We start from the raw sequence: 26,018 nt of genomic DNA on the forward strand, positions 1-26,018 counted from the left end.
ATAAATAAATAAAAATTTAAAAAATAAAATAAAATAAAATTCTCTTTCAACATTATGGATTTTGAAATTGAGGTGGCCAATTCTAAAAGTAGAATAAAGACAGGCTCTATCCCAGGACCCTGATATCATGATCTGAGCTGAAGGCAGATGCTTAACTGACTGAGCGACTCAGGCACCCTTGTCTTTTCCTTTAAAGTATTCTACCGGGCAGCCTGGGTGGTTCAGTGGTTTAGCACTGCCTTCGGCCCAGGGCACGATCCTGGAAACACAGGATCAAGTCCCACATCAGGCTCCCTGTATGGAGCCTGCTTCTTCCTCTGCCTGAGTCTCTGCCTCTCTCTCTCTCTGTGTCTCTCATGAATAAATAAATAAAACTTAAAAAAAAATTAAAGCATTCCACCTGGAGAACTGATACACTAAATAGAATATATAAAATTTTCATTATAATATATATGAATGTGTAAATCCTTCACTGGAATAAAAATAGCTTTAAATGTATCTGTTTGCAGTGACAGATGCCAAAAATTGACACTTTTTCCCAATTTTGCTTCTGGAAAAAAATGCTGTTTCAAAAGTTAGTGGTTAATAACAGATCGTCTCTGGAGGGTAAAATTGTAGGAACTTTTTACTTTCTAGATTAAGTACTTTTTTTTTTTTCCAAGATTTTATTTATTTATTCATGAAAGACACAGAGAGAGGCAGAGACATAGATAGAGGGAGAAGCAGGCTTCTCACAGGGAGCCTGATGTGGGACTCAATCCCCATACCAGGATCATGCCCTGAGCTGAAGGCAGATGCTCAACTGCTGAGCCACCCAGGCATCCCTAGATTAAGTACTTTCTGTTTGGTGTACTGTTTTTAAAGTATTATTACTTTGTAGTCAGAAACAAATTTATGTTGGTATTGGAGATAGATTTTAAAAATAACTGTACTTGGCAGAGATTGGCTGAAGTTCCTGTGTGTGTTTATACAGGGAGAGCATGAAGGCAGTGACAAACACTGAAGATAGAGAAATGAGAAGAAAGAAGGACGAATATTTAACTTTTAGTCCTCTAACAGTTGTAATATTTGTGGTTGTCTGCTGTGTTATGATGGTCTTACTTTATTTCTTCTACAAATGGTTGGGTAAGAAGTCATATTTCATATTTGCTACTTTCAGCCTACAAGTTTTTCATTTATTTCACTCGATATTCACTAGATATTCACTAAGATATTATACCTGGGAAGCTTAAGCAAATAATTAAAGTGATGTTAACTTTTTAAACTGTCAGAAGTGTTAGATCTCCATCACTCTGGGATAAAAAATACTCAGATTAAAAATATCCATGTCTTTGAAATAAGAATACTTCTTCGTGGATGACTCAGAAAAAAATTGTGGTGGTCCCTAATTTTCCCTCTCTGCAGGTAAAGCTGGAGATAGGAGAGCCCCTTATCTAAGCAACAGTTTAAGGACTTCTTGGTAACTGTATTTAGTTACATGAAATAGAAAATATTCAAATTACTAATTTATTGCCTCTCCTTACCCTCAAAGTGTGGTCTGTTCCTTTGTCAGTGTGCAATTCAAGATGTATCTCTCAGATTTTGTTTTACTTGAATCAATAGTCAGGATTGTGCTACATTTAAAGACACACAAGTACTTGCCTATGGTCCAGAAAGTATTGGGTACTTTCCCTTTAAGAAGGTAGAGATTTAAAAAAAAAAAAAAAAAAAAAAAAAAGAAGGTAGGGGTAGAAACTCTAAGGGCTTGCCCATCCCCTGGACAATTGTGTTAGTGGTCTGAAAGAATGGAAATTTGCCATCTCTAGGCAATGCACAGCATAAAGAGGAGGAGGCCAGGGAAAAGGGAAATGTACTTGGTAAGAGCTAGCAAAAACAGTTTGTGAAAACCACCACAGGCTCCAGTGCTTATTTGGAGAACATTAGCACAATTTTCTGGACTAGAAAACTGAGGCACTCGGGTTAGTTTCAGCCTATTTTCCAATTCCTCCTGTCCTGTGGCAGCATTAAAAACTAGACCTATGACATACATTTTCAGTTAGAAAAAAGAATTATTTGAATGTCACTCATATTTCAATTTGTTTCTGGGAGAGTGGGTACTAGGATAGTTATTTATATTACATTATCATTGTGCAGTTTATTTTTCTAATTTAATACCAGCCTTCAGTTGTTTGTGTCTGACCCTCAGCCAATTTATTAGTGGTCTTTGATAGGAAAAAAAAGTCCTCTACCCCCCCCAAAGCATGTTTTCATTTTTGGTGAGAAATTTCCTTAAATTTACTGGTATTTAAAAAGTTGACCTTGTTTATAAATGTAATTTTTTTAGTGGGAAGATAATTAAAACTCTGGGACATGGGATTTAATTATGACTGACAAAATCTACGTGATACTACAGGATTTAATGTACTTCCAAATGATTCCTAAAGGCTAAAGTTGCTGTCATTTTTAATATACAAAAATATATCAAATTGCTAAGGTTCCCCTTACCATTTTAAGTCATGCTCAAGAAAGTAACTAAAGGTGGTTATATTAACTGCATACTTTCTCATGCCTAATCATTTTAACATTGAATGTAACATTCAATGAACATTGTATGTATGTAACATTGAATGAACATTGTATGTATGAACATTGTATGTATGAATGAACATTGAATGAAATACTTAAAACTCTATTAGGGTCTCAGGAGCATGATTTCTACCTAAGTTTTAAAACTCGATTGGCAGCCTTTGGTGGATGACTTACCAAACATAACTTGGCAGTATTTTTACTTTCTTTTACCGTTCACATTACCATATGTAACCTAGTGTTAACAAATAACAGGGGACTAAAAAAGTAATTTGTCCAAGTTCAGAATTGGAAAGTGGCCAATAGTTAAAAACAAGGATATCAGAAAATTTTGGATGATATGTTTTTCTTTCTTCTCTTCAAATGCATTTTTTTTTTTTTGTATCTGTGTTTCCGAAAAAGGAACACTTTTGCAGACTCCTGAATAAGATCTAAGTTGTCCAGCCACATAAACAGCAAGATGCTGGATGATTTTTCTATGACGTTTTAAAGATGACATAAAAGCTGTATTGATTTTTTTTTTTTTTTTTTTTTTTATGATAGTCACAGAGAGAGAGAGAGAGGCAGAGACACAGGCGGAGGAAGAAGCAGGCTCCATGCACTGGGAACCTGGTGTGGGATTTGATCCCGGGTCTCCAGGATCGCGCCCTGGGCCAAAGGCAGGCGCCAAACCGCTGCGCCACCCAGGGATCCCTGTATTGATTTTTAAAAAAGAAAAAGAAGGAAGGAAGGGGGGCTGTCCTTTACTTACTGTCTCTAGATTACTCTTTCTCACCTACAGAGCAGAGTTTCAATTTTCTGAAAGTTAGTGAAATATGAAAAATTTCAGGTAAAATTTGTATTTCCATTGTGAAATTTTGAGAAATGAGTATTTTATTTTAGAGTACAACAGCTTCTTCCCCTTTTTGAGAATAAGGAGATCAAATGTAATTTTAAATAATTGTCAAAAAAGTATAGCTAATATAGAAAAATATTTGTGAGTTTTAACTACCTTAGCTTCATATCATAAAGTGGTTTGTTTAAATGGATTTGGTTTTTACCACAGGTCAAGTTATTAGAGGTAAATTACACTATAGGGAAATATAGCATGATTAATGTCTAAGGTAGATGTCAGTTCTCATCCCTAAGCAGCATTTTTAAAAATGTTTATACTACGTCCTTAATTTGTCTATTCCTTACATGTAAGTACTTACAAGTGTCTACAACTCACTTCATAGACAGCTTTAACAGACATGTTTGAATCATTGAATGATAGAAAATGTAGCCCTTGAACAGTCCTACCAGTGTGTAATGGAACTAAAACAACACATAAAATACCCATTCTTCAGTAAAACTCAGGATCTAAATATTTTCAGCTTAGTAACCAATTCAGATTATAGTATGGTCCCAGCATTGAAAGTATCAACAACGATTCACTAAGAAAGCTGCATTAATATTGCTTGTATAAATATTTTCTTATCATATATCCTTCTGTTCTCATATAATTTAGTGTCTTTTTTTTCTAGTTTATGTTATGATAGCAATTTTCTGCATAGCATCAGCAATGAGTCTATACAACTGTCTTGCTGCACTAATTCGTAAGATACCATGTGGACAATGCACGTATGTATCTCTTACAAGGAATCCTATAATGTTGGTATTTGTAATTTGAAATAGAACAGGGGAAAGAAGTGGTATTTTATTTTATTTATTTATTTTTTAAGAAGTGGTATTTTAAACCTGTGTGATCCAATGTACCTGTGACTATTAAAATTTTAATTAATTTTTTTAAATTTTAATTAATTAAAATTAAATTTAAAAATTCAGTTCTTCAGTCTCAGCCACATTTCAGATGTTAAATAACTATATGGAGTTAGTGGCTACTGTATTGGGCAGCATAGATATAGAACATTTTCCTCATCACATACAGTATGTCTGTGTCAAATATTCTTTTTTTTTTTTTTTTTTTGTGTCAAATATTCTTTGATGTATCATTTGTTGTACTTAAATCATGACTTTTAAATTGATATTTCAATAGCTTTCTTATGACTATGGTTAACATTTGTCATTTATCATGTTGAAGTGAACATTGTATTTCATCTACAGAGTAACTAATTTCAGTCTATTTTTTAGGTTTATGTTTCGTGGCAAAAGCATTGAAGTGAGACTTATTTTGCTCTCTGGACTATGCATAGCAGTAGCTGTTGTTTGGGCCGTATTTAGAAATGAAGATAGGTATGAGTACTCAGTGTATTTGCTTTTATTTTTTTTTTTATTTTTTTTATTTATTTTTTTTAGTGTATTTGCTTTTAGATTAAGGATACATTATTTTATATCTTGATTGATAATTATGCATTATGATTATTAGAGATTTTTTTTTCACTTTTATCCCGCAACACCATAGTCTTGAAACAAGCTAAATAAGTACTTATAAAGGAGATCTTGTGATAATGAATTTAAGGTCATAGAGACCAGAAAATATGTACTAAGATTTAACATTTAAGCTGAAATAGGCTTCAAAAATATACTTTTTTTTAATTCATTTTTATTTAAAGATTTTATTTATTTATTGATGACACAAAGAGAAAAAGAGGCAGAGACATAGGCAGAGGGAGAAGCAGGCTCCATGCAGAGAGCCCGATGTGGGACTCGATCCCAGGTCTCCAGGATCACACCCTGGGCGGAAGGCAGACAGACGCTCAACCGCTGAGCCACCCAGGTGTCCCAAAAAATATACTTAATTATGCTACATCCACATTATGAAGTACAATGTAGCTGTAAAGGATGAAGAAGATCTCTAAATTGACAGGCAGTGATTTCCAGGATGTATTTTTAAGTGAAAAAAGAATATATAGAGTATTCTATCTTTTATGTAAGAAAGGAAATACACAAGTATCTGTCCATCTGCAGGCAGGATAACCAGAAAAAATTTTTTGACTTTTTAATGGTTTATTAATAAAATTTTTAAAGCTTAAAGCCACTCCTAGCCTAAAATTTGGAAATAAAGTTTATACAGGGGATCCCTGGGTGGCGCAGCAGTTTGGCGCCTGCCTTTGGCCCAGGGCGCGATCCTGGAGTCCCGGGATCGAATCCCACGTTGGGCTCCCGGTGCATGGAGCCTGCTTCTCCCTCTGCCTGTGTCTCTGCCTCTCTCTTTCTCTCTCTCTCTCTCTCTCTCTCTCTCTCTGTGTGTGTGACTATCATAAATAAATAAAAATTTTTTTTTTTTTTTTTTTACAGTTTTTTTTTTTTTTTTTTTTTTTTTTTTTTTTTTTTTTTTTTTTATGATAGTCACAGAGAGAGAGAGAGAGAGAGAGAGGCAGAGGAAGAAGCAGGCTCCATGCACCGGGAGCCCGACGTGGGATTCGATCCCGGGTCTCCAGGATCGCGCCCTGGGCCAAAGGCAGGCGCCAAACCGCTGCGCCACCCAGGGATCCCCCATAAATAAATAAAAATTAAAAAAAAAATAAAGTTTATACAATATTAGGCAGCTTCAGTCGATAATTATGCATATCACTTCCTGGTAGATTATGTTACATAGGTCTCGTTTCCTTTAGATCCAGCTATTGGGACATATGTTAAAACCAATATCTTTAGTTATGAACTAACTTTTTAAAATAAACAGAAGTTCAAAGATTAAAGATAAGTATGTACTATATTCAGTGTATGTTCTGAGGTAGCCTTTCACCTTTTCCTTAGTAGAGTAGTATTTATTATTCTAGTAGGATAGTAAATTAATAAATACAGAGAGTATGAGAAGTTTTTTTGTCATTATAATTGCTGCTTAATAATCAAATAGTCAAATCCTAGCAATTGAATGATACTACTTTAGTGATCTATTTCTTTGAAAAGTCCCATTTAAGAATAACTACATAAACCAATAGAATAACTTCTTTTGATTTTAGGTGGGCTTGGATTTTGCAGGATATCTTGGGGATTGCTTTCTGTCTGAATTTAATTAAAACACTGAAGTTACCCAACTTCAAGGTAAAGTAGACTGCTTGGCTAGCTAAAATAATTTTTTCTTTTAAAACAACTTTATTCAAGTATAATTTACTTGTAACAAAATGCATCCATTTTAAGTGTACAGTTTATTGAAGTTTTACAAATGAATAACTTTGTAACCGCCATCCTGATCAATTATAGAAGACTTCTCATCACTTCAAAAGCTTCCTCCTGCCCTTTTGCAATTAGTCCCAATCACCAGGCCTAACCAACCACTGATTTGCTAGCTGAAATATTTTTTTTAATCATTTATATAATCTGCCAAATTCATAAAATCCTTATAGACAAAATATCAACAAAGAACATTTCTTTGATTTAGTGATTCTTTCTGATGGACATTAAGGAGAACATGTGATGTAATGAGCACTGGATATTATATAAGACTAATGAATCACTGATCTCTACCTCTGAAACCATAATACATTATATATTAATTGAATTTAAATTTTAAAAATTAGAATAAAAATTTTTTAAAGGAAAAGAAGTTAAAGAATGGGATAAAGCAGATAAAATTGTTAATGTGACTTGTAGAATAAAACTATAAATAGTAATACTATTAAATGCCTTTAAAAAATAGTGTTCAAATGTAATTTCACATGTTTATACTTGCAAAGCAATATGAGCTCTTTATTTATTATCATTTTTTTTATGATCTCTTAATTTAGATGGAAGTTTGACCTTTAAATTTTTTCTTTTTTTCAACAGTCATGTGTGATACTTCTAGGCCTTCTCCTCCTCTATGATGTGTTTTTTGTTTTCATAACACCATTCATCACAAAGGTATGATATTTTTGAAGTCCATGAGAAACATGCTAGAAGAGAAGTTTAAACCTGCTCTTAGATTACTAATTTTCTAAGTGTTTACCATTAAGTGAGTGCTGATTCTCTTTGGAAAATTGTCATTGAAGTTGGCCTTTTCATAGAGGATTTTTTAAGCCTTTAAATCATTCTGCTAAATGAAAAATGTCTCCTGGCTGATCATGAGAGTATAAATTTTCTTCATACCCATTTTAAAGTAATTTTTCTTATTATAAAACAATAAAAATTTGCTATAGATAGTATAAGCAGCAAAAAGAATGAAAATGCATCATTGCCACTTTGATTTCTGTACCCCTAGTTTGAGGCAGAAACTGTTCCACACCGGAAGTCTGAAGACCTGAAGTGTAGCTCTGTAACTTTGTTACCCTAGCAAGTCACTCAGCACTTTGTGCTTCGAGTTCCTAATCCATCCTGTAAGGGAATATTGCTAGCATTCCAGCCTCTCTCTTCCATCAGTAGAATTCTCCTGGTTGGAACTGACAGGACCCAATCTAACCTTTCTATACCACAAAGGTCCCTTCTATCCAGCCTCTGAATAGAGGCCAAGGTGGAGCTGGTCTCAGAAGAAACTAGACCCAGGGTGCATACTCTCTCTTTCCACTTCTGTCCATTTTGTTTGTTGCGCCAGACTGGCTTTTTCTATGATATTATAATCTTGGCAGCTGACAGCTCCTGATTCACCTATCCCCAGCTCTGCCACTAGCTTTTCCATAGAATGGTGATGCTGTTCCCAGAATAAGAGAGAGGTATTGGATGAGTGTGATAGTCCTTCATTATTTGCCCAGTTTTTCTACTTGTCCCTATTCCCATCTCTCTCTCTCTTTTTTTTTTTTTTTTTTAAGATTTTTATTTATTTATTCATGAGAGACAGAAAGAGAGAGAGAGGCAGAGACACAGGCAGAGGGAGAAGCAGGCTCCATGCAGGGACTCAATCCCAGACTCCGGGATCATGCCCTGAGCTGAAGGCAGACACTTAACTACTGAGCCACCCAGGTGCCCCCATTCCCATTTCATGAGTATTTTATGCTCAGTTCTCCTGCTTTCCCCATATCATGTTGAGTCTCATTTTGTAACTTTATATCATCTCTCTATCCTTTGTCGTTCTCAAGTATTCAGTATTTGATATTATAATCACTACACTTTTCCCATTAGTTCTTTTTTTTTTTTTAAGATTTTATTTATTAGGGATCCCTGGGCGGCTCAGCAGTTTAGCTCCTGCCTTCGGCCCAGGGCATGATACTGGAGTTCCAGGATCGATTCCCTCATCGGGCTCCCTGCGTGGAGCCTGCTTCTCCCTCTGCCTGTGTCTCTGCCTCTCTCTCTCTCTCTGTATCTCTCATGAATAAATAAAATCTTTAAAAATAAAAATAAAAAAATAAAGATTTTATTTATTAGATGGATGGGGGTGCGGAGAGAGCACAAGCAGGGGTATTGGCAGGCAGAGGGAGAGAGAAGCAGCAGACTCCCTGCTGAGTGAAGAGTCCAACATGGGGTTCAATCCCAGGACCCCAGGATTATGACCTGAGCCAAAGGTCATAGCTGCTTAACTGACAGAGCCACCCAGGCCCACCCCCATTAGTTATTTATCTCTTCTTTTGCCCCTACCATTTGTGAAATCATTTTAAAACTCTGCACTTTTAGTATTTGCTGTAATGGCATAAACTTGGGGCACAAAGATGTGCCCCCTTAGGGAGCTAAAATTAAAATGCAAGGGGCATCCCTGGGTGGCTCAGCAGTTTAGCACCTGCCTTCGGCCCAGGGCTTGATCCTGGAGTCCCGGGATTGAGTCCCACATCGGGCTCCGTGCATGGAGCCTGCTTCTCCCTCTGCCTGTATCTCTGCCTCTCTCCCTCTCTCTTTCTCTCTCTCTCTCATGAATAAATAAAATCTTAAAAAAAAAAAATGCAAGTAGGTAATGTAGTTAAGTGCCCCAAATTGCAGCTAACCAGACCATTTTACTAGCATTTTTTTGTGCCTTAATGATGAGCCATTTGAGTCATTGACTTTGTTGAGCAAAAGTAAACTTTTTAAAGCATAGAATTAGTATTTTGGATTATCACAAAAAAATGTTGGTTAATGAAAGCTTTCTATCTAAAGCCATCCCAGCTTATGTCAATTTGTTTGGATCCAAAAAAAAAAAAAAAAATGTTTCTGTAAGTCACTCCAAAGGGGTCTCATAATGAAAGTAAAGCATTCTCTATACAAAGTCATTCTCATAAGTCAGCAGATAGTCATAACATATGGCACATATATTACACAGGGCATGTAGATATGAACTGTAACTAAACCCTTTAAATTTTTTTTCCATTCAGTTTTTTTTTGTTGTTGTTAATTTTTTTTCAGAGAGAGAGAGAACAGAACAAGAATTGTAAGCAGGCTCTGTACTCAGGGCACGCTTAAGATCATGTCCTGAGTCAAAATCAAGTCAGATGCTTAACCAACTGAGCCACCCAGGTGCCCCTCCATTTTAAGACTCGTATCACTTTATAAATGCTAACTGTGTCTGTCAGCAAACTATTTACATTCCCTACACATAAAAAGTTTCAGATTTTTAAAGATAAAGGATAATAATAATAAAGATGCCTTCGAGGCCTCTTTCTTCCCTGTCTAGAGAATTTTTCATCTTTTTTTCCTATATTTGTTGCCACTGACTAGGAATGTGATTTCTAGTACTGTGATCTGGTAAAAAAAGATTAGAAGTGCTCTTTGGAGTTCACCAGTGTAGATTTACTTTAACACCTTCTCAGTCTGGCTTGTTTTTATTAAGGTAACTTGCTTTAGTAAGTAACTCAAAATGAAAATCAAATATGTAATTTCTGATTTGGGTTTTTTTTTAATTGAAAACTTTAAGGATTAAACACTGAACACGTTAAACAGTCTTTCAGCTCTGGTGTTAGCAGAGTCTTAACGAGTGAGCAGAGCAGGTGGCCACAAGAGTATAGGCAATAAGAACCTATATTCAAGGGTACCTGGGTGGTTCGGTCAGTTAACTGTCCAACTCTCAAAAAGTTGTGAGATCAAGCCCGGTTTTGAGCTCAACACTGGGCATGAAGCCTACTTGGGATTCTCTCTCCCTCTTCCTCTCCCTCTGCTCCCCATCCCCCAGCCCCACTCTCAATCTCTCTCTGTAAACAAACAAAACCCACATATCTGTCTTCATTTCTTTTTTCCTTCCACTCTTGTAACTTGGTATAGTATATTGCAAATATTAGTTGCTCAGATACCTGAATGTAGGAGAGAATATCAGTGAAAGCCTTCACTTAAGTGTTTTAAATAACAATTAGAAAATGAACCAAAATGAACTCTATCTGGAAATTAAATAAGGACTTGTATTTAATATTAGTCTGTTTTCCTAAACTCCTGTGACTTAACCCTTCTGTAACCTGAAGCATAACATGAGGGAAATATTTCTGTAGCTAGAGATTATATCCTTTCTGCTCAGCTCAGATATCAGTGAAGTCCTTTTAAAAACACTAAAGTGATTTTTCCTATGCTCCCCACCCACATGGAAAATATTATAGTTACTTGATCAAATTCTCTTCAAATTCAGCATTTTTTTATCTTCCCACTACCTGTTTGGTGATATATTCATCGTAATGTAAAGTATAGATGGGTGCTCATGCAGTCTTCATTTTGCTATATCAAAATGTTTCCCCTTCACAACAGTCTTATCTGTCAGGAACAAATTATTAAGGGACTCCTCACATAGCCCCCATAAAAAGACGTTAGCCAGACACAATGAAAATCAGCTAAGGTTAATGTTTTGATTGAGACCTAAAAGGCTGGCAGGGCCAAAACTGGACAGGAGACAGGCTATAGAAGCTTCTCAAGTTCTTTAGGGCTGGGTCTTTGCAAGTGTGACCTCTTTGTTATTATGTGAATAGCCAGAAGGTCAAATGTATTTTTATTCAAATAAAGTTACCAGTATTTATTACAAATATAAATATAAAAGATTTTAGTATTTCTTTTGTCTCTATTCACTGTTATTGCTAAAAATGACTAAGGACACATGGTACATGACATAACGTGATTATGAGCACTTAAAACTTATAGTCTATTAAAAATGCTAGCTATTCGTTGTCAGTACATATCAGTGCCCAGAGCTTCACTTGAATAATTTGTGTGAGGTTTATCTGCTAGTTAATGATCATTGTTGAACTCTAATAGAATGAAGCATTGTGCTTGGTGAATTTTGTTTTAGATGGCTTCAATTTCTGCTAAACTTTTTTTTTTTTTTTTTTTTTAGGATAAAAGGCTGTCTGCAGCCTGTTTTTCATTAGTTTACTGTAGGCCATTAGCCATAGGGTCAAATCATTCTTGAATACTGATAGATCATTCTCTTTAAATGATTGGACAATTTCTTTCATCTTCCTCCTCAATTTTAGAATGGCGAGAGTATCATGGTTGAACTTGCAGCTGGACCTTTTGGAAATAATGAAAAGGTAGGGATGGCAATTAAACAGAAATGGCCACCAATGTATATATGTGTGTCCAGTTAATAATTTTGCCTTCCCGTGTAATGCATTGGTCATATAGTGCATGTTAAGGTATTGTAAAACTTTATTTCTCACAAAATATAGCCCTTTTCTTAGTTATTCTAAATTATTAAATACCTATTGACTTGGGTTTCATCCTAGAATGATGGAAACTTGGTGGAAGCCACTGCTCAACCCTCAGCTCCCCATGAGAAAGTAAGGATTGTATTTCAGATATGTTCATTGGACTTTAAATCATACCCTCTGAGACAAGATTCTTCTTTGGGAGAAAGAAATCCAGATTTTAAAAAAGTATATGTATATATATATTTCAAGACCTGAGTCCTATTTTTGGTATAAAGACAAAAAAAAAAAAAAAAGAAAAAAAAAAAGGTTAGATGTGGGAATACTGGATTAATACTGTTAACCCTCATGTGTGTTGGGTTTCATTTTTCCAAAACTGTGTATCTATTTCTTTCAAGCTTTCTATGCATTCAGGGTATATATGTGTGTAATTTATGTTCTCTGATTTCAAGTTCTTCTAAAAAAGTTAAAACAATTACTCTAATATCAATCTTTCCCTTTCTAAGAGATATGTGTAAAAATTTCTAAGAGATTTATTGGTGCCTTTTTTTTTTTTTTTTCCATAATTACAGTTGCCAGTAGTCATCAGGGTGCCAAAGCTGGCCTATTTCTCAGTAATGAGTGTGTGCCTCATGCCAGTTTCAATACTGGGTTTTGGGGATATTATTGTACCAGGTAAGCAATTGTTTGTAACAATTTCAGTAAAATATACTGATGGTTTAAAATTGCCAAATGCTTAGTATCTATTAAAAGTTACTTGTTCTGTATTAACCATTTATGGTTATTGCTAGAGCTGGGATCAGTGACGAAAATAGAAAAAAAAAGCATTTCAAGGGGTAGAAGATAAAGCCCAAATGGTAACAACCAAAGTCTATCTCCCCTGGCTCATAAGTGTCTTAGAGAAAGCACCTAGGATCAGTTTGACCTACTTGCCCAAGAAAGTATATAACAAAACCCTTTAAAAGTTGAATTTAATAATACCAAATATATTGCAGTTTCTATTACTTCTATTTTAAAATAATAGTTATGTGTTCAGAAAGGTGGTTTAGGGATACCAGGCAAGGTCATGATTAAGGGAAACATAATAGAACACCAGCTTGTAGGGCATTATAACACACAAAAAATACAGCATATGGTATATCTTCTCTGACAGCTGCATTATTCTCACCAGGCTACCTATACAATAAACTCAATCCCAGGCAAGGAATAATATAGCATAGAAGTAATTACTAGTGTTTCTTAATCAGCTGAGAGTTTGTCCTTCACTCTCTCAGTACTAACTGCCTGTGAAGGGGTAAAAAGTATGGGCTCTTCTGCATAAGCCCTTTCATTTACATAGTAAAGCCAGGTAGAGAGAAGCCAACAGCTCTGCCTTGTGAGTTGGCGTGCAAAGTCCAGTGTAGCAACTCTCTTAGTTCATTTTCTAGGATAGATCACATGTTAGGTCACAGAGCAAATCTTACCAAATTTAAGAAAATTGAAATTATATATATACCAAAGTATATTTTCTGACCACAATGGTGTGAAACTAGAAATCAGTAACAGGAGGAAAACTGGAAAATTCACAAGTATGTAGAAATTAAACAAAATAGTTTTGAAAAAACAACGCATCAAAGAAAATATTAAAAGAGAAATTTAAGGGTGCCTGGGTGGCTCAGTGGTTGAGCGTCTGCCTTCACCTCAGGGTGTGATCTCGGGATCTGGGATTGAGTCCCACATTGGGCTCCTTGTGGGGAGCCTGCTTCTCCCTCTGCCTGTGTCTCTGCCTCTCTCTGTGTCTCTCATAAATAAACAAATAAAATATTTTAAAAATAAATAAAAGAAATTTAAAAATATTTTAAGAAAAATGAAAGAGAAACAACATTCCAAAACTTACAGGATGCAACAAAGGTGGTTTAAGAGGGAGGTTTATAGTGATAAGCACATACGTCAAGAAAATAGAAATGCAGATAAGCAACCTAACTTTATTTTAATTTTTTTTAAAGATTTAATGTTTTTATTCATGAGAGACACAGAGGCAGAGACACAGGCAGAGGGAGAAGCAGGCTTCATACAGAAAGCCCAATGTGGCACTCAATCCCTGGACCCTGGGATCACACCCTGAGCCAAAGGCAGAGGCTCAACCGCTGAGCCACCCAGGCATCCCGTGACCTAACTTTGTATGTAAGAAATTGGTAAAAGAAGAACAAACTAAGCCCAAAGTTAGCAGAAAGAGGGAAATAATAGAATACAGCAGAAATAGAGAACAGGAAAACAGTAGAAAAGATGAATAAAAGTAAGAGTTGATTTTTTTTAAAATTTTAGATAAACAAAAATGACAGACTTTCAGCTAGACTAACCAAGGAAAAAAGAGAACTCAAATCAATAAAATCATAAATGAAAGATACAACTGATAACCACAGAAATATAAAAAAATATTCTCCATGTCATGGAATATTAAGCAGCTAATAAAACCATGTTTTAAAAGACTATTTAATGGTTTGGGAAAATGTTCAAAAATGGCATTAAGTTTTAAAAAAATCAGCATATGAAATTTTGTCCAATATTTGAGGTACCTTAATGTTCTCACAATGCAAAAAATAAATGTTAAGTACAATGGCAGCATGGCATTGCTGCCATTGTTAATAGTTGAATTCGTATTGCTGTTACTGTTTTTTTTTTTTTTTTTTTTTTTTTTTTTTGCTGTTACTGTTTTAAGAAAATAATGTATTTGGTGGTTTTTTGTTTCTTAGGTCTGTTGGTTGCATACTGTAGAAGATTTGATGTTCAGACTGGTTCTTCTTCTATATACTATGTTTCCTCCACAATTGGTAAATTTTTGTTTTGTCTTTCTATTATGTTGAATTGCTTATAGGTAAAGGTAGAGGCCTGAAAATAAGAAGTCCTGAAATTTAATTCTTCATCATTAATTAGTAAGACAAGTTTTTCCATCAAAAAGAAATAATACTTTTCTACCTATATCACAAGGTTTCTGAGGTTTAAAAATCTGTATGTAAAAGAAAATCATTAGGTTTCATTTTTTTTTAATCATTAGGTTTCATATCTTAAGTGCTTTTAGAGCATCTAACACATAAGTAGTCCATAAATTGTATGATAATAGATTCAGATTTTCTTAAAATACTATATGAATAACAGTGTATTTATATAAATGAATTTATGGCACAATAACATCTCACTTGAGACAGCAGAGGTAATTGTCATTTAACCTTCTATTTGTCTCATTGAGAACAGAGAAGAACAGGAAGCAAGCCAAAAAATACTTTACTTCTAAACATATCAAACAGATATCTCAAAGTCCATACACCAATCTCTTTATTCTTAGGTGAGCAGCCTGCTTCAGAGTCATTTAGATACTGTTGTAGCAAGATTTTCAATTCCACAGTGGAGTTAAATGCAGTAAATTAAAAGTGCTCTACGCTAGCAGTAGAGAAGGGCATTTCTAGAAAAAGGTACCTGACAACAAGAAAGAACAGCTAAGTGAGTGAAAAGATAAAAGAAAAAAATTATAAAGAAATAAGAAAAGCAGTTTGAGGCTATTAAGAATGGTACCGTACAAGGGCATTAATGTATTAAAGTCCAGCACCAGTCAGTGTGATAGAATAAAAGAACACTCAATGCAAAGGCAGATAAGAGGACTCTCTGTTCACTGTGCTGTATAACTTCAGGCAGTTCACTTAACTTCCCTGGTCCTCCATTGCCTTGTCTATAAAATCAGGATTGTCTATAAAGACTGTACTAGCTCCAATATTCTGAGATCCTCTGTTTATGATGAGATGCTGAGTCATTAAGGAAAGATCAGATGATGTTTAGTATGCACTTGTTGAAGAATCCCAAGAAGTATATAATCAAAATGAGGAAGATTTTCAAAGCAATTTCTAGTACCTACAGGTACAAATTTTAGTTATCTGAAATATGCAACAACTCAACATCCTTAACAGTGACAGATTAATGGAGACTTTCTTGAATTATATCTTTGTCAATAATTAATGATTAACCAGTTCCCAAACTTTAAAAAGCTATGAGGAATGTCTCTCCTAATTGCTGTCTTAGAAAAAAAGTCATAGGGCAAAAATGTCCTCAGAAATATTTGAAAACCACCACGTCAGTGAGGGGGTCAAAATCCAACTGTGGTAGCATGTAGAAATGACTGATAATTGGTGTTCTTTTTACAGCCTATGCTGTTGGCATGATACTTACATTTGTTGTTCTGGTGCTGATGAAAAAGGGGCAGCCTGCTCTCCTCTATTTAGTTCCTTGCACACTTGTTACTGCCTCAGTTGTTGCTTGGAGACGTAAGGAAATGAAAAAGTTCTGGAAAGGTAGTGGCTATCAGGTACGTACTTCTATCTCAGTTACCAAGTTATGACGTAATTCAGTGACTAAAACATATAATGTGTTATTGGTTTCAGAGGTAGAGGTCAGTGATTCATCAGTCTTATATAACAACCAGTGCTCATTACATCAAGTGCTCTCCTTAATGCCCATACCCCAGTTACCCCAGCCCCAACCCCCTCTCCTCTAGTGACCCTCAGTTTGTTTCCTATGATTAAGAGTGTCTTTTGATTTGTCTCTCTCTCTCATTTCATCTTGTTTTATTTTTTTTTCTCTAGAATTTCCCCTCTGATCCTCTGTTTTGCTTCTTAAATTCCACGAGTGAGATCATATGATACTTGTCTCTCTGATTGTCTGAGTGACTTATTTCATTTAGCACGATATCCCCTAGTTTCTATCCACATCGTTGCAAATGGCAAGATTTCATGTTTTTGATGGCTGAGTAGTATTCCATTGTATATATGAACCACATCTTCTTTATTCATCTGCCAGGGGACAACTGGGCTCTTTCCATGGTTTGGCTATTGTGGACATTGCTGCTATAAACATTGGGGTGCAGGTGCCCCTTCAGATCACTATGTTTGTATCTTTGGGGTAAATACCTAGTAGTGCAATTGCTAGGTCATAGAGTAGCTCTATTTTCAACTTTTTGAGGAACTTCCATACTCCAAAACAACAATTTCAACATGAGTTTTCAAATCCACACAAAACTAGACTTTATGAAAAATAAAACTTTTTTTTAATTATTTTTACAAGTTTCTTTGACAGCACAAACACAAGCAGAGGAGTGGCAGACAGAGGCAGAGGGAGAGGGAGCGGCAGGCTCCCCACTGAGCAGGGAGCCTGATGCAGGGCTCGATCCCAGGACCCAGGGATCATGACCTGAGCCCAAGGCAGACACTTAACTGACTGAGCCATCCAGGTGCCCTGAAAAATAAAAGTATTTTAAGTACTGAATTTTTGAGACTGACATTAGCTCTTTTACACAGTAATAGTCTTGAGGTTTTGCAGATAAAGGATGTACTCTCTTCAGCACCTAACTGGGTCTAATTAAATTAAATAGGGTACTTATTTTAGGTTTAAATGAATCAAGATTTCCCTGGGACAGAAAATCAGATCTATTATGTTTGAGATTTTTTTTCATTGAAGTTAAACCCCTTTCTTCTTTTCCTAAATGTTCTTGATATTCCAGTAAAGTTTGTTTCCATTGAAATTAAAGAGAGTTGGGAAACTAGCGTATTAAGGTCAGGGCCATGGCATTGATCCCTTCATGAGGCAGTTAGCTCTGCTTTGCCCTGTTACAGCAAACTACCCTCCTCCATCTGCTCCCTACATGCGTGTTAGTGGTCACATGAACAAAAATAGAGGTACTTTGGGTGGATGGCTGTAATTCTGTTAGTAGATAAACAGTTCAAAGTTCATCCATCTTGTAGTTGGTCTGTAGTATCATCTTTATTTAACAAGAGATGATTAACATAGTAAGTTAGACTACTATATTTAGAAGAACCACTGGTCTAGAATTCTTTAGGGTAAATCGTGTAATTCCTTTGAAATTTGGTTAAAAGAATACCTGCCCTACCTCACAATGCCATTGTCTCAGCTTACATTTATGCACAGAGAACTATGGCCACAAGGCCCTTAACTAAACTAGTAAGATAGCTTGTAACTTTTACATGAAGAAGATACCCACCTAGAGGTTTTTTTAAAAAAATTTTTTTAAATTAAAGTATGTCCTACAACATATACTCTGCTTTTTAGCCTTTGAAGGTCACATTCCAAAAAATACTCTTCGTGATCATTTTCTTAAAATAGTTTTATATTTCTTCATTTAGCAAATGTTAATTGAGTAGTTCTCTGAGCCAGGTGCTATTTTAGGTGCTGTTGATAAAAGATGAACAAGTTAGAAACAGGCCTACTCTCATGGCCTCTTGAAAGTTAGAGTCTAGTGGAGGATGCAGATAGTCACTAACAAAGTATGATAAATGTATTTATTAGTTATGGTAGGGTGCCATGAAAGCTAGCAGTAGGACACCCAGTGCTTATTGTTATTTAAAGTAGGCCATGCTCAGTGCAGAGCCCAACATGGGACTTGAACTCCCATTCTGAGATCAAGGCCTGAGCAGAGATTAAGAACCAGAGAAGCTTAACCAACTCAGCCAGCCAGGCACCCAGCATTTTACTTTTAAAATATGTGCTTATTAAAAGAAAAAAAATGTGTTTATTAGGATGTTTGGGTGGCTCAGTTGGTTAAGCGTTGAACCATTGATTTCTGGGCCAGTTGTGATCTCAGGGATTGTGAGATCCAGCCCCCCTGTTGGGTTCTATTCTGGGTGTAGGGCCTGCTTGAGAATCTTTCCCTCGCCCTCTCCCCCTCCCCCACTGCACACACACACTCTCTCTCTCTTAAAAAAAGGGGTAATAACAGAAGATTTTGAAAATGTAGAAAAATACAAGAAAATTAAGTCCGCCTATATAATTCCACCCCTGAGAGGTAGCCACTCTTAAGATTTAATTGAGTTCCCCTCTGTGCCTTCCTAGATAAATGGATAGATGGATAGTTGATACGGTACTTTAAAGAGTTCTCTGTATTGTCTTTTCATTACATTTGTGTTCTTCTTTTTTTTTTTTTAAGATTTTATTTATTTAAGAGAAAGTGTGAGCATGGGCAGGGGAGAGGGGTAGAAGGAGAGGGAGGAGCAGACTCCCCACTGAGCGGGGAACCCAATAGGGGACTCTACCCCAGGACCCTGAGATCATGACCTGAGCTAAAGGCAGATACTTGAGCAGCTGAGCCGCTCAGGCACCCAGTGTTAGTTCATTTTTGAATTCCTTGTAAAAAATCATTTTAATGACTGCGAAATATTCTCATACACATATATTGTATTTAACGATCTCCTTTGACCAAGTAATTTCTCTTCAGGGTATTGTCCAGAAAGTGGTTAAAAATTTGGGCAAAATTGATGTGAAAAGATATTTGTTAAAGTACTTCTGTACTTCTGATTATCCTTGTTTTAATGACTCATAGGTTAACATTATTATTGGCAATTAATGAACTAAAATTTTTACATATGCCCTAACCTTGTTTTTACTTTATTTTCCTTTTTGTGTTTTAATTACAAAGTAATGCAGTTTACATTCTTTAAACAAATAATACAAAAGTCTAAAGTAAACATAGAAGGTCATTTTCTAACTATTCCACATACCCCCACCTCCTTTTAGGGGCACTAACTTTATTTATTTATTCTTAAGATTTTATTTATTTATTCGTGAGAGACACAGAGACATAGGCAGAGGGAGAAGCAGGCTCCCCGTAGGTAACCTGACACAAGACTTGATCCTTGAACCCAGGGATCACAACCTGAGCGGAAGGCTCAACCACTGAGCCACCCAGGCGTCCCTAGGGACAACTACTTTAAACAGTTTGTGTGGAGATCTTTTCATTGACAACTCCTGCTATAAAATATTTAAAGATGTTGTATACATAAAGTACTAACATTGTGTTTCATTGGAAATATCCAAAGTTCATTTTCTCTCTGGTTTGTAATTGTACCTTTTGTCCAATCCTTATGATGTCTATTGAACAGAAAGAGGATGGTAGATAAGGAAGGAATTCAACTAAGAGATGCATTTATATTCCCTATGAACAAATGCTCTGTCCTGGACCATTCAAGTTTCATTCTTAAAAATCATAATTTTGAGGGGCGTCTGGGTAGCCCAATCAGTTGAGTGTACAACTCCTGGTTTCTGCTCATGTCATGATCTTGCCGTTGTGAGATCAAGCCCTGCATTGGGCTCTGTGCTTAGTGCAGAGTCTGCTTCAGATTCATATTCTCTCTCTCCCTCCCTCTCTCCCCCTCTCCCTCTTTCCTCCCTTCCCCCTGTTCACACACACCCACTCTCTCTCAAATAAATAAACAAATCTAAAAAAAAAATCATCATCTTGAAAAAAATTATTCTCGGGATGCCGAGGTGGCTCAGTGGTTGAGTGTTTGCCTTCAGCTCAGAGCGTGATCCCGGAGTACTGGGATCAAGTCCCACATCGGGCTCCCTGCATGGAGCCTGCTTCTCCCTCTGCCTGTGTCTCTGCCTCTATGTGTCTCTCATGAATAAATAAAATCTTTAAAAAATATATTATGATTCTGCTTCACAACAGCTACCTATAAAGGGGAGAATTGTTGCAGCTGGGCACAAAGCAGTAGTAAAGAGCCCCAGCAGGGCACACTCCATGGCCTTAACCACAGGATGTAGAAGCCAAATAAGGCAATTGATGGTAGGGAAATCCATTTTAAAATACTTAAATAGTTAAGACAACTTTGGTTATATGCTTCTCACTTTTGTAGTGTCATAATTTTATTAAATAAGGACAGTCAGAATATAAAATAACACATAGTAATAAAAAACGTGGAGTCTGGTGCCAGACTGCCTATGTTTGAACTCTGGTTTTGTTAATTATTAGCCACATGACCTTAGGCAAGTTACTTAACTTCTTGGTGCCTCAGTTTCCTCTAATGTAAAAAGGAATAATGATCATCCTACTTCAGGGGGTTATTGTAAAATATGCAAATTGCCTAGAGTAGTGCTTGACACATAAACACTGTGCATTTGCTATCATAAGAATCGGGGTTTTTCATTTTGATTTATTTGTTGGCTTGTTGGTTATTTTTCAGTTCACTAAACTAGAATACCATTTTTCCGGTTTGAATGTTAAAACTTGAGGTCTTTATTAAATCTGGTTCTTTTAACTTACTTGCAAAATGATTTGATAGCCATCACAAGCCTCGGAGGAAAAAGAAAACCTGTTAAATGTAGCCATTTTCCCACTGTACACTAGATTTTAAAATATGAAGAACAGATACGTGCTGAAATTTTAGGCAAGCTAGTTGCAGAATATTATAAACTGCTGCCAGGAGAGAATCTTTTTTTTTTTTTTTTTTAACTAGCATTTTCGGAAGTTATAGCACGTAATGCCCTCACAAAATTTATTCCCCTGTAACTGTGAAAAAAGAAATCTCTCATTGCTTTTTTCCAACCTTTAAAGTCAAAATTAATTTAGCTTGAACATTACTATTTGTGAGAGACAATGACAGTACATTAAAGGCTTTGGAAACAGTTCTGGCAAGTCACTTGGTCTAAGACTCTTCTCCTCATCCATTAAATCAGGTTGGATCTACAGGCAGATAGGAGAATTTATAATTCACAGTGGTGGGTTACCCCAGGGCTTGGTAGGGCAGGTGGATGAGATCGGGTAAGGCCAGGCAAAGACTTTGAAAGTACAACTAGGAACCTCAACAAGCCTGATAAAATGGGAGACTAGGTATCAACCTAGTATAAGGTCAGCCCTAAAGCCAGCCCTCAGGCAGTTCCTGCTTCGTCTCTCAGGCTAATAGTGTCATTACCTTTTCCCTCCTTTCCCCTGCTTCCATTGTGTTCAGAGCATTGCCTTACTGTTTCCAGACTATCCTTTATATTATTCCCAATTCAAAATCTTCCTTCTCGGGATCCCTGGGTGGCGCAGCGGTTTGGCGCTTGTCTTTGGCCCAGGGCGCGATCCTGGAGACCCAGGATCGAATCCCACGTCAGGCTCCCGGTGCATGGAGCCTGCTTCTCCCTCTGCCTGTGTCTCTGCGCCTCTCTCTCTCTCTGTGTGTGACTATCATAAATAAATAAAAATTAAAAAAAAAAAAAAAAGATTTTTCAAAATCTTCCTTCTCCAAGTGGATATTCAAGAATTCTCTAGTTGAAATTAGGTTCACCTTTCCCCATAATTTTTGTGGACTTTGTATTTTCAATACTTATTAACATTTGCCTTATAGTTTAGATATTTGTGTATGCCTCCCTCAGTAAGTTATTATCTTCTAGGTATTAGGAACCTATACTGCTGATAACAGGGTTTTATATATTATAAATCCTCAGTTAATGTTAACTTATAATATATATTATTTATTAGCTGAATAAAACTCAATGTTAAAATATTTTATGCAAGCAACTATAATGTCTGTTCAGTCCTTAATCCACTGACTTTTAGTCACTTTTGCGTGTATGTGTGTAAGCTTGTGTTTTAGCAGCCCTCATAAAATTACCAAAAGTATTGTAAGGTTTATAAAAATGAGGCACTTTTGGGATCCCTGGGTGGCGCAGCGGTTTGGCGCCTGCCTTTGGCCCAGGGCGCGATCCTGGAGACCCGGGATCGAATCCCACATCGGGCTCCCGGCGCATGGAGCCTGCTTCTCCCTCTGCCTGTGTCTCTGCCTCTCTCTTTCTCTCTGTATGACTATCATAAATAAATAAAATTAAAAAAAAAAAAAAAAAAAATGAGGCACTTTTAAAGCCTTAAACTAGACTTGTGTCTTCACAGCCTTTCTATATAATCATTTATTTTGTAAGTGCCAAAAGTTTTTGCTACTATTTGACATAATCAAATATAAAACAGGTAATATAAAATAAGCCAGAATCTAAGGTGATGGCACACTTGTTTATGATGTTAATCATTTGGTTCATTCTAATGCCTGGTATTAGAGTTGGTACAAGAATCAGGTGCTACTATTTGACATAATCAAATATAAAACAGGTAATATAAAATAAGCCAGAATCTAAGGTGATGGCACACTTGTTTATGATGTTAATCATTTGGTTCATTCTAATGCCTGGTATTAGAGTTGGTGCAAGAATCAGGTGCAAAGCAGGCCTTTGCACTGGAGACTTTTTAAATGTCATGGTTCGCCCTGATGGCCTTTTTATGTTTTTCTCAAAGGGAAAATTATACCCCATTTGTTGGCTGAAATCAGAGACTTCATGGAAGTACTTTTTTTTTTTTATTATTAGTCAGCCCTTTCCATCAATTTCTCTGATCAAAATAAGATTTATTTATTTGATACAGAGCAAGAGAGCACAAGCAGGGGGAATGGCAGGAAGAGGGAGAAGCAGGCTCCCCACTGAGCAGGAAAGCCCACTGTAAGGACTCAATCCCAGAACTCTGGGATCATGGACTTAGCCGAAGGCACTTAACCCACTCAGCCACCCACGCACTCCCTAATTTGGAAATCTTAATTGTATATTATTTTCCTTTTTTTTTTTTTTTAAGATTTATTTATTTATTTATTCATGATAGACACAGATAGAGAGGCAGAGACACAGGCAGAAGGAGAAGCAGGCTCCATGCCCGGAGCCCGATGCGGGACTCGATTCCGGGACTCCAGGATCGCGTCCTGGGCCAAAGGCAGGCACCAAACCGCTGAGCCACCCAGGGATCCCCTGTATATTATTTTCTGTAACTTAGAGCCACTTAACACTCTTACTTACTATAAACTTTTTTTCTGGAATGCTTCAAGAGCTATTGTACTCAGTTTCATTTGATTCTACCCAAAGTTTTAAGTTCTGATTAGTGTAAAATAAATCAAGGTGTTTCTTCTCTAGAGAGAAAAATCAAGCAATGACCTAATTACTTTGGCATAAAGAACAACTAAAACACATCATCATTTTAGAAAAATGTTGTTGTTCTTTCTGATCCTAAATCAATGGAGTTAGATTTATGCAACAACCTCCAATGAGTTATTTTACTCTGGATAGAAAGTAAATGTTCAGTTTGTTGATATCCAGTAAACAGTGGATTTGTCTCTGTTAAATGTCACTAGTGCTTCTAATTATTTTTAGAAGTCACAAGCTGTAACTGACAAGTCAGAATACAGAGATACTTAGAACAACGGTCTTTAGTATCAACAACTCTGTAGTTACCCTCCTTTAATAAGAGTTTTATTAGAGTGTTTCTGGAGATTGGTTCACTTATAAATAAGCAGAACTATCAGTAAATGCTAGGCAATCTGACCCAATTTCAGAAGACATCTTTCCAAACTGAACTTGCTTATTTACAAATATTATGAAAAACTATACCAATTTTGCCAGTTAATTTTATTATCTATATTAGTTTTTGTTATGTTTTTAAAAACCTATTTCAAGGTTGTGCTTTATGTTTCTATATTGCTTTTATTGAAAAGTCAAAAGAGAAAAGTAAGTATAGAATACAGATGTTTACTTCTTAATAAGCCGATTTTGAAAGTTTTTTTAATGAATACATTTTATTTATAAATATATAATATATAGATAGTTAGGAATTAAAGTGCCAATGAGGTACCTGAGGATTAGGAGAGAAGAGATACATGATAACTTAGGGAGTATAGGCTGTGAATTCAGTAGGGTACAGTTGCCAGGGTAAGCAGGTCTTGGGGAAGGAAGAGGCTTTCCCCATCTTCCTGCCGAGACTGCCTCCATTCTCTCTCCTCGCAGCTCCAACCTCTCACATCCCAAACTTCTTTTTTTTTTTTTTAATTTTCTTTTTAAAGATTTTATTTATTCATGAGAGACACAGAGGGAGAAAGAGAGAGAGAGAGAGAGAGAGAGAGAGGCAGACACAGGCAGAGGGAGAAGCAGGCTCCATCCAGAGAGCCCGATACTGGACTCGATCCTGGGTCTCCAGGATCACACCCTGGGCCAAAGGCAGGGCTAAACCGCTGAGCCACCCGGGCTGCCCCGAACTTCTAAATTACTAGAAGAAAAAGGGCCTAAATATATCTTATATGCTTTTCCTTTCTTTCCCTTATTTAAATTGTGACTAAAATCAACTCTTCAACAACTTCATCTTATGTTTCATGTGGTAAAGTGATGATAAATAATATATTACCTGTCTCAATTGGGCTTTTTTTCCCCCTTGAAGTGCTATAAACATGTAACTCTTTATCTAGGGGGTATCTTTGGCAAATACAGGACCTCAAAACTGATTTTCTGGGGACCCAAGATAACTCGCAGAGTACTGGCACATTTGGGCTTTATAAGCTATCTCCATTTCTTGAGACAATTGTCAGCTGAAAGCCTCAGCTCATGTTGTGTTCTTCTTGTCTGGCAAGGTCAGAGACCCCATTTGGGAATGATTCCACTGTCTGCTTCCTTTCCCAAAAAACACTAAAGCTTTTAGAATCACTTTACAAAAATAGGAATGTTTATCTTGCTCGTCTTTCTTCTAATTGTTGATAAAGAAGAGAAAATGTGCATCACAGTACTGAAAATATTGGAGAGAGGGAGAGAGAGAAGCAGACTCCCCACTGAGGAGGGAGCTAGATGAGGGCCACCCAGGTACTCCCTTCCTGTCTTTTTTTTTTTTTTTTTTTTTTTTAAGTGGAAATCCTTTAGCCAAATTAGTGAATCATTGAGGGCAGGTTGAAATTTTGCATTTCCTAACATTTTTTATTTATGCCTAGGTGATGGACCATCTGGACTATGCAACAAATGAAGAAAACCCTGTGACTGCTGGTGAACAGATTGTCCAACAATAATATTATGTAGACCTGTAATAATGTCAGTTGATTTTCTACAAATAGAGTTTGACTTTTTAAATTGACTTTTGAATTGACAATCTAAACAAATCTTCAATGGTATGCTTGCAAATATATATTTTTTAAGATCTGGTACTGACAATTACATCAAATAATTGAAACACATTTGCTTTTAACTATGTTAAAGTTGTGCCTTCACGTTAAATAAAAGCATATAGTCTGTGTAATTTTGAAGATCTATAATATACAGTATATTTTTCTAAAAAACTGTCCTGACCCACCCCTGTACTTTCTTACTGAAATGTTTCTTTTAACTCCTAATAACAGATAAATTTCTGTTAAAGTGAGTTTCTGAACAGATTTTCTGTCAAGAGTTATGCAAATTTTTGCTCTGTAGAAATAACCACTTAAGACCATATTAGAAGGTAGTTCAACG

General features: G+C 36.1%; 1 protein-coding gene across 3 annotated transcripts in view; it reads left to right on the forward strand.

The window, feature by feature from the left end:
- The window catches only part of SPPL2A (signal peptide peptidase like 2A), a 55,970-nt gene extending 30,161 nt beyond the window's left edge, over positions 1-25,809 (forward strand). For 2 of the 3 annotated variants that reach the window (XM_041743664.1, XM_041743666.1), the window contains exons 6-16: positions 974-1,125; positions 4,071-4,167; positions 4,678-4,779; positions 6,450-6,531; positions 7,255-7,329; positions 11,754-11,810; positions 12,006-12,059; positions 12,500-12,602; positions 14,660-14,737; positions 16,100-16,260; positions 25,508-25,809. In XM_041743664.1, coding sequence (XP_041599598.1) covers positions 974-1,125; positions 4,071-4,167; positions 4,678-4,779; positions 6,450-6,531; positions 7,255-7,329; positions 11,754-11,810; positions 12,006-12,059; positions 12,500-12,602; positions 14,660-14,737; positions 16,100-16,260; positions 25,508-25,582 — 1,036 coding nt within the window. In that variant the 3' untranslated portion in view covers positions 25,583-25,809. The remainder of the gene's footprint in view (positions 1-973; positions 1,126-4,070; positions 4,168-4,677; positions 4,780-6,449; positions 6,532-7,254; positions 7,330-11,753; positions 11,811-12,005; positions 12,060-12,499; positions 12,603-14,659; positions 14,738-16,099; positions 16,261-25,507) is intronic. The other variant, XM_041743665.1, reaches the window with a different exon arrangement.
- The last annotated feature ends 209 nt before the right edge of the window (positions 25,810-26,018 follow it).

The sequence above is a fragment of the Vulpes lagopus genome, chromosome 2 (genome assembly GCF_018345385.1).
Source record: "Vulpes lagopus strain Blue_001 chromosome 2, ASM1834538v1, whole genome shotgun sequence".
Taxonomy (NCBI): Eukaryota; Metazoa; Chordata; class Mammalia; order Carnivora; family Canidae; genus Vulpes; species Vulpes lagopus.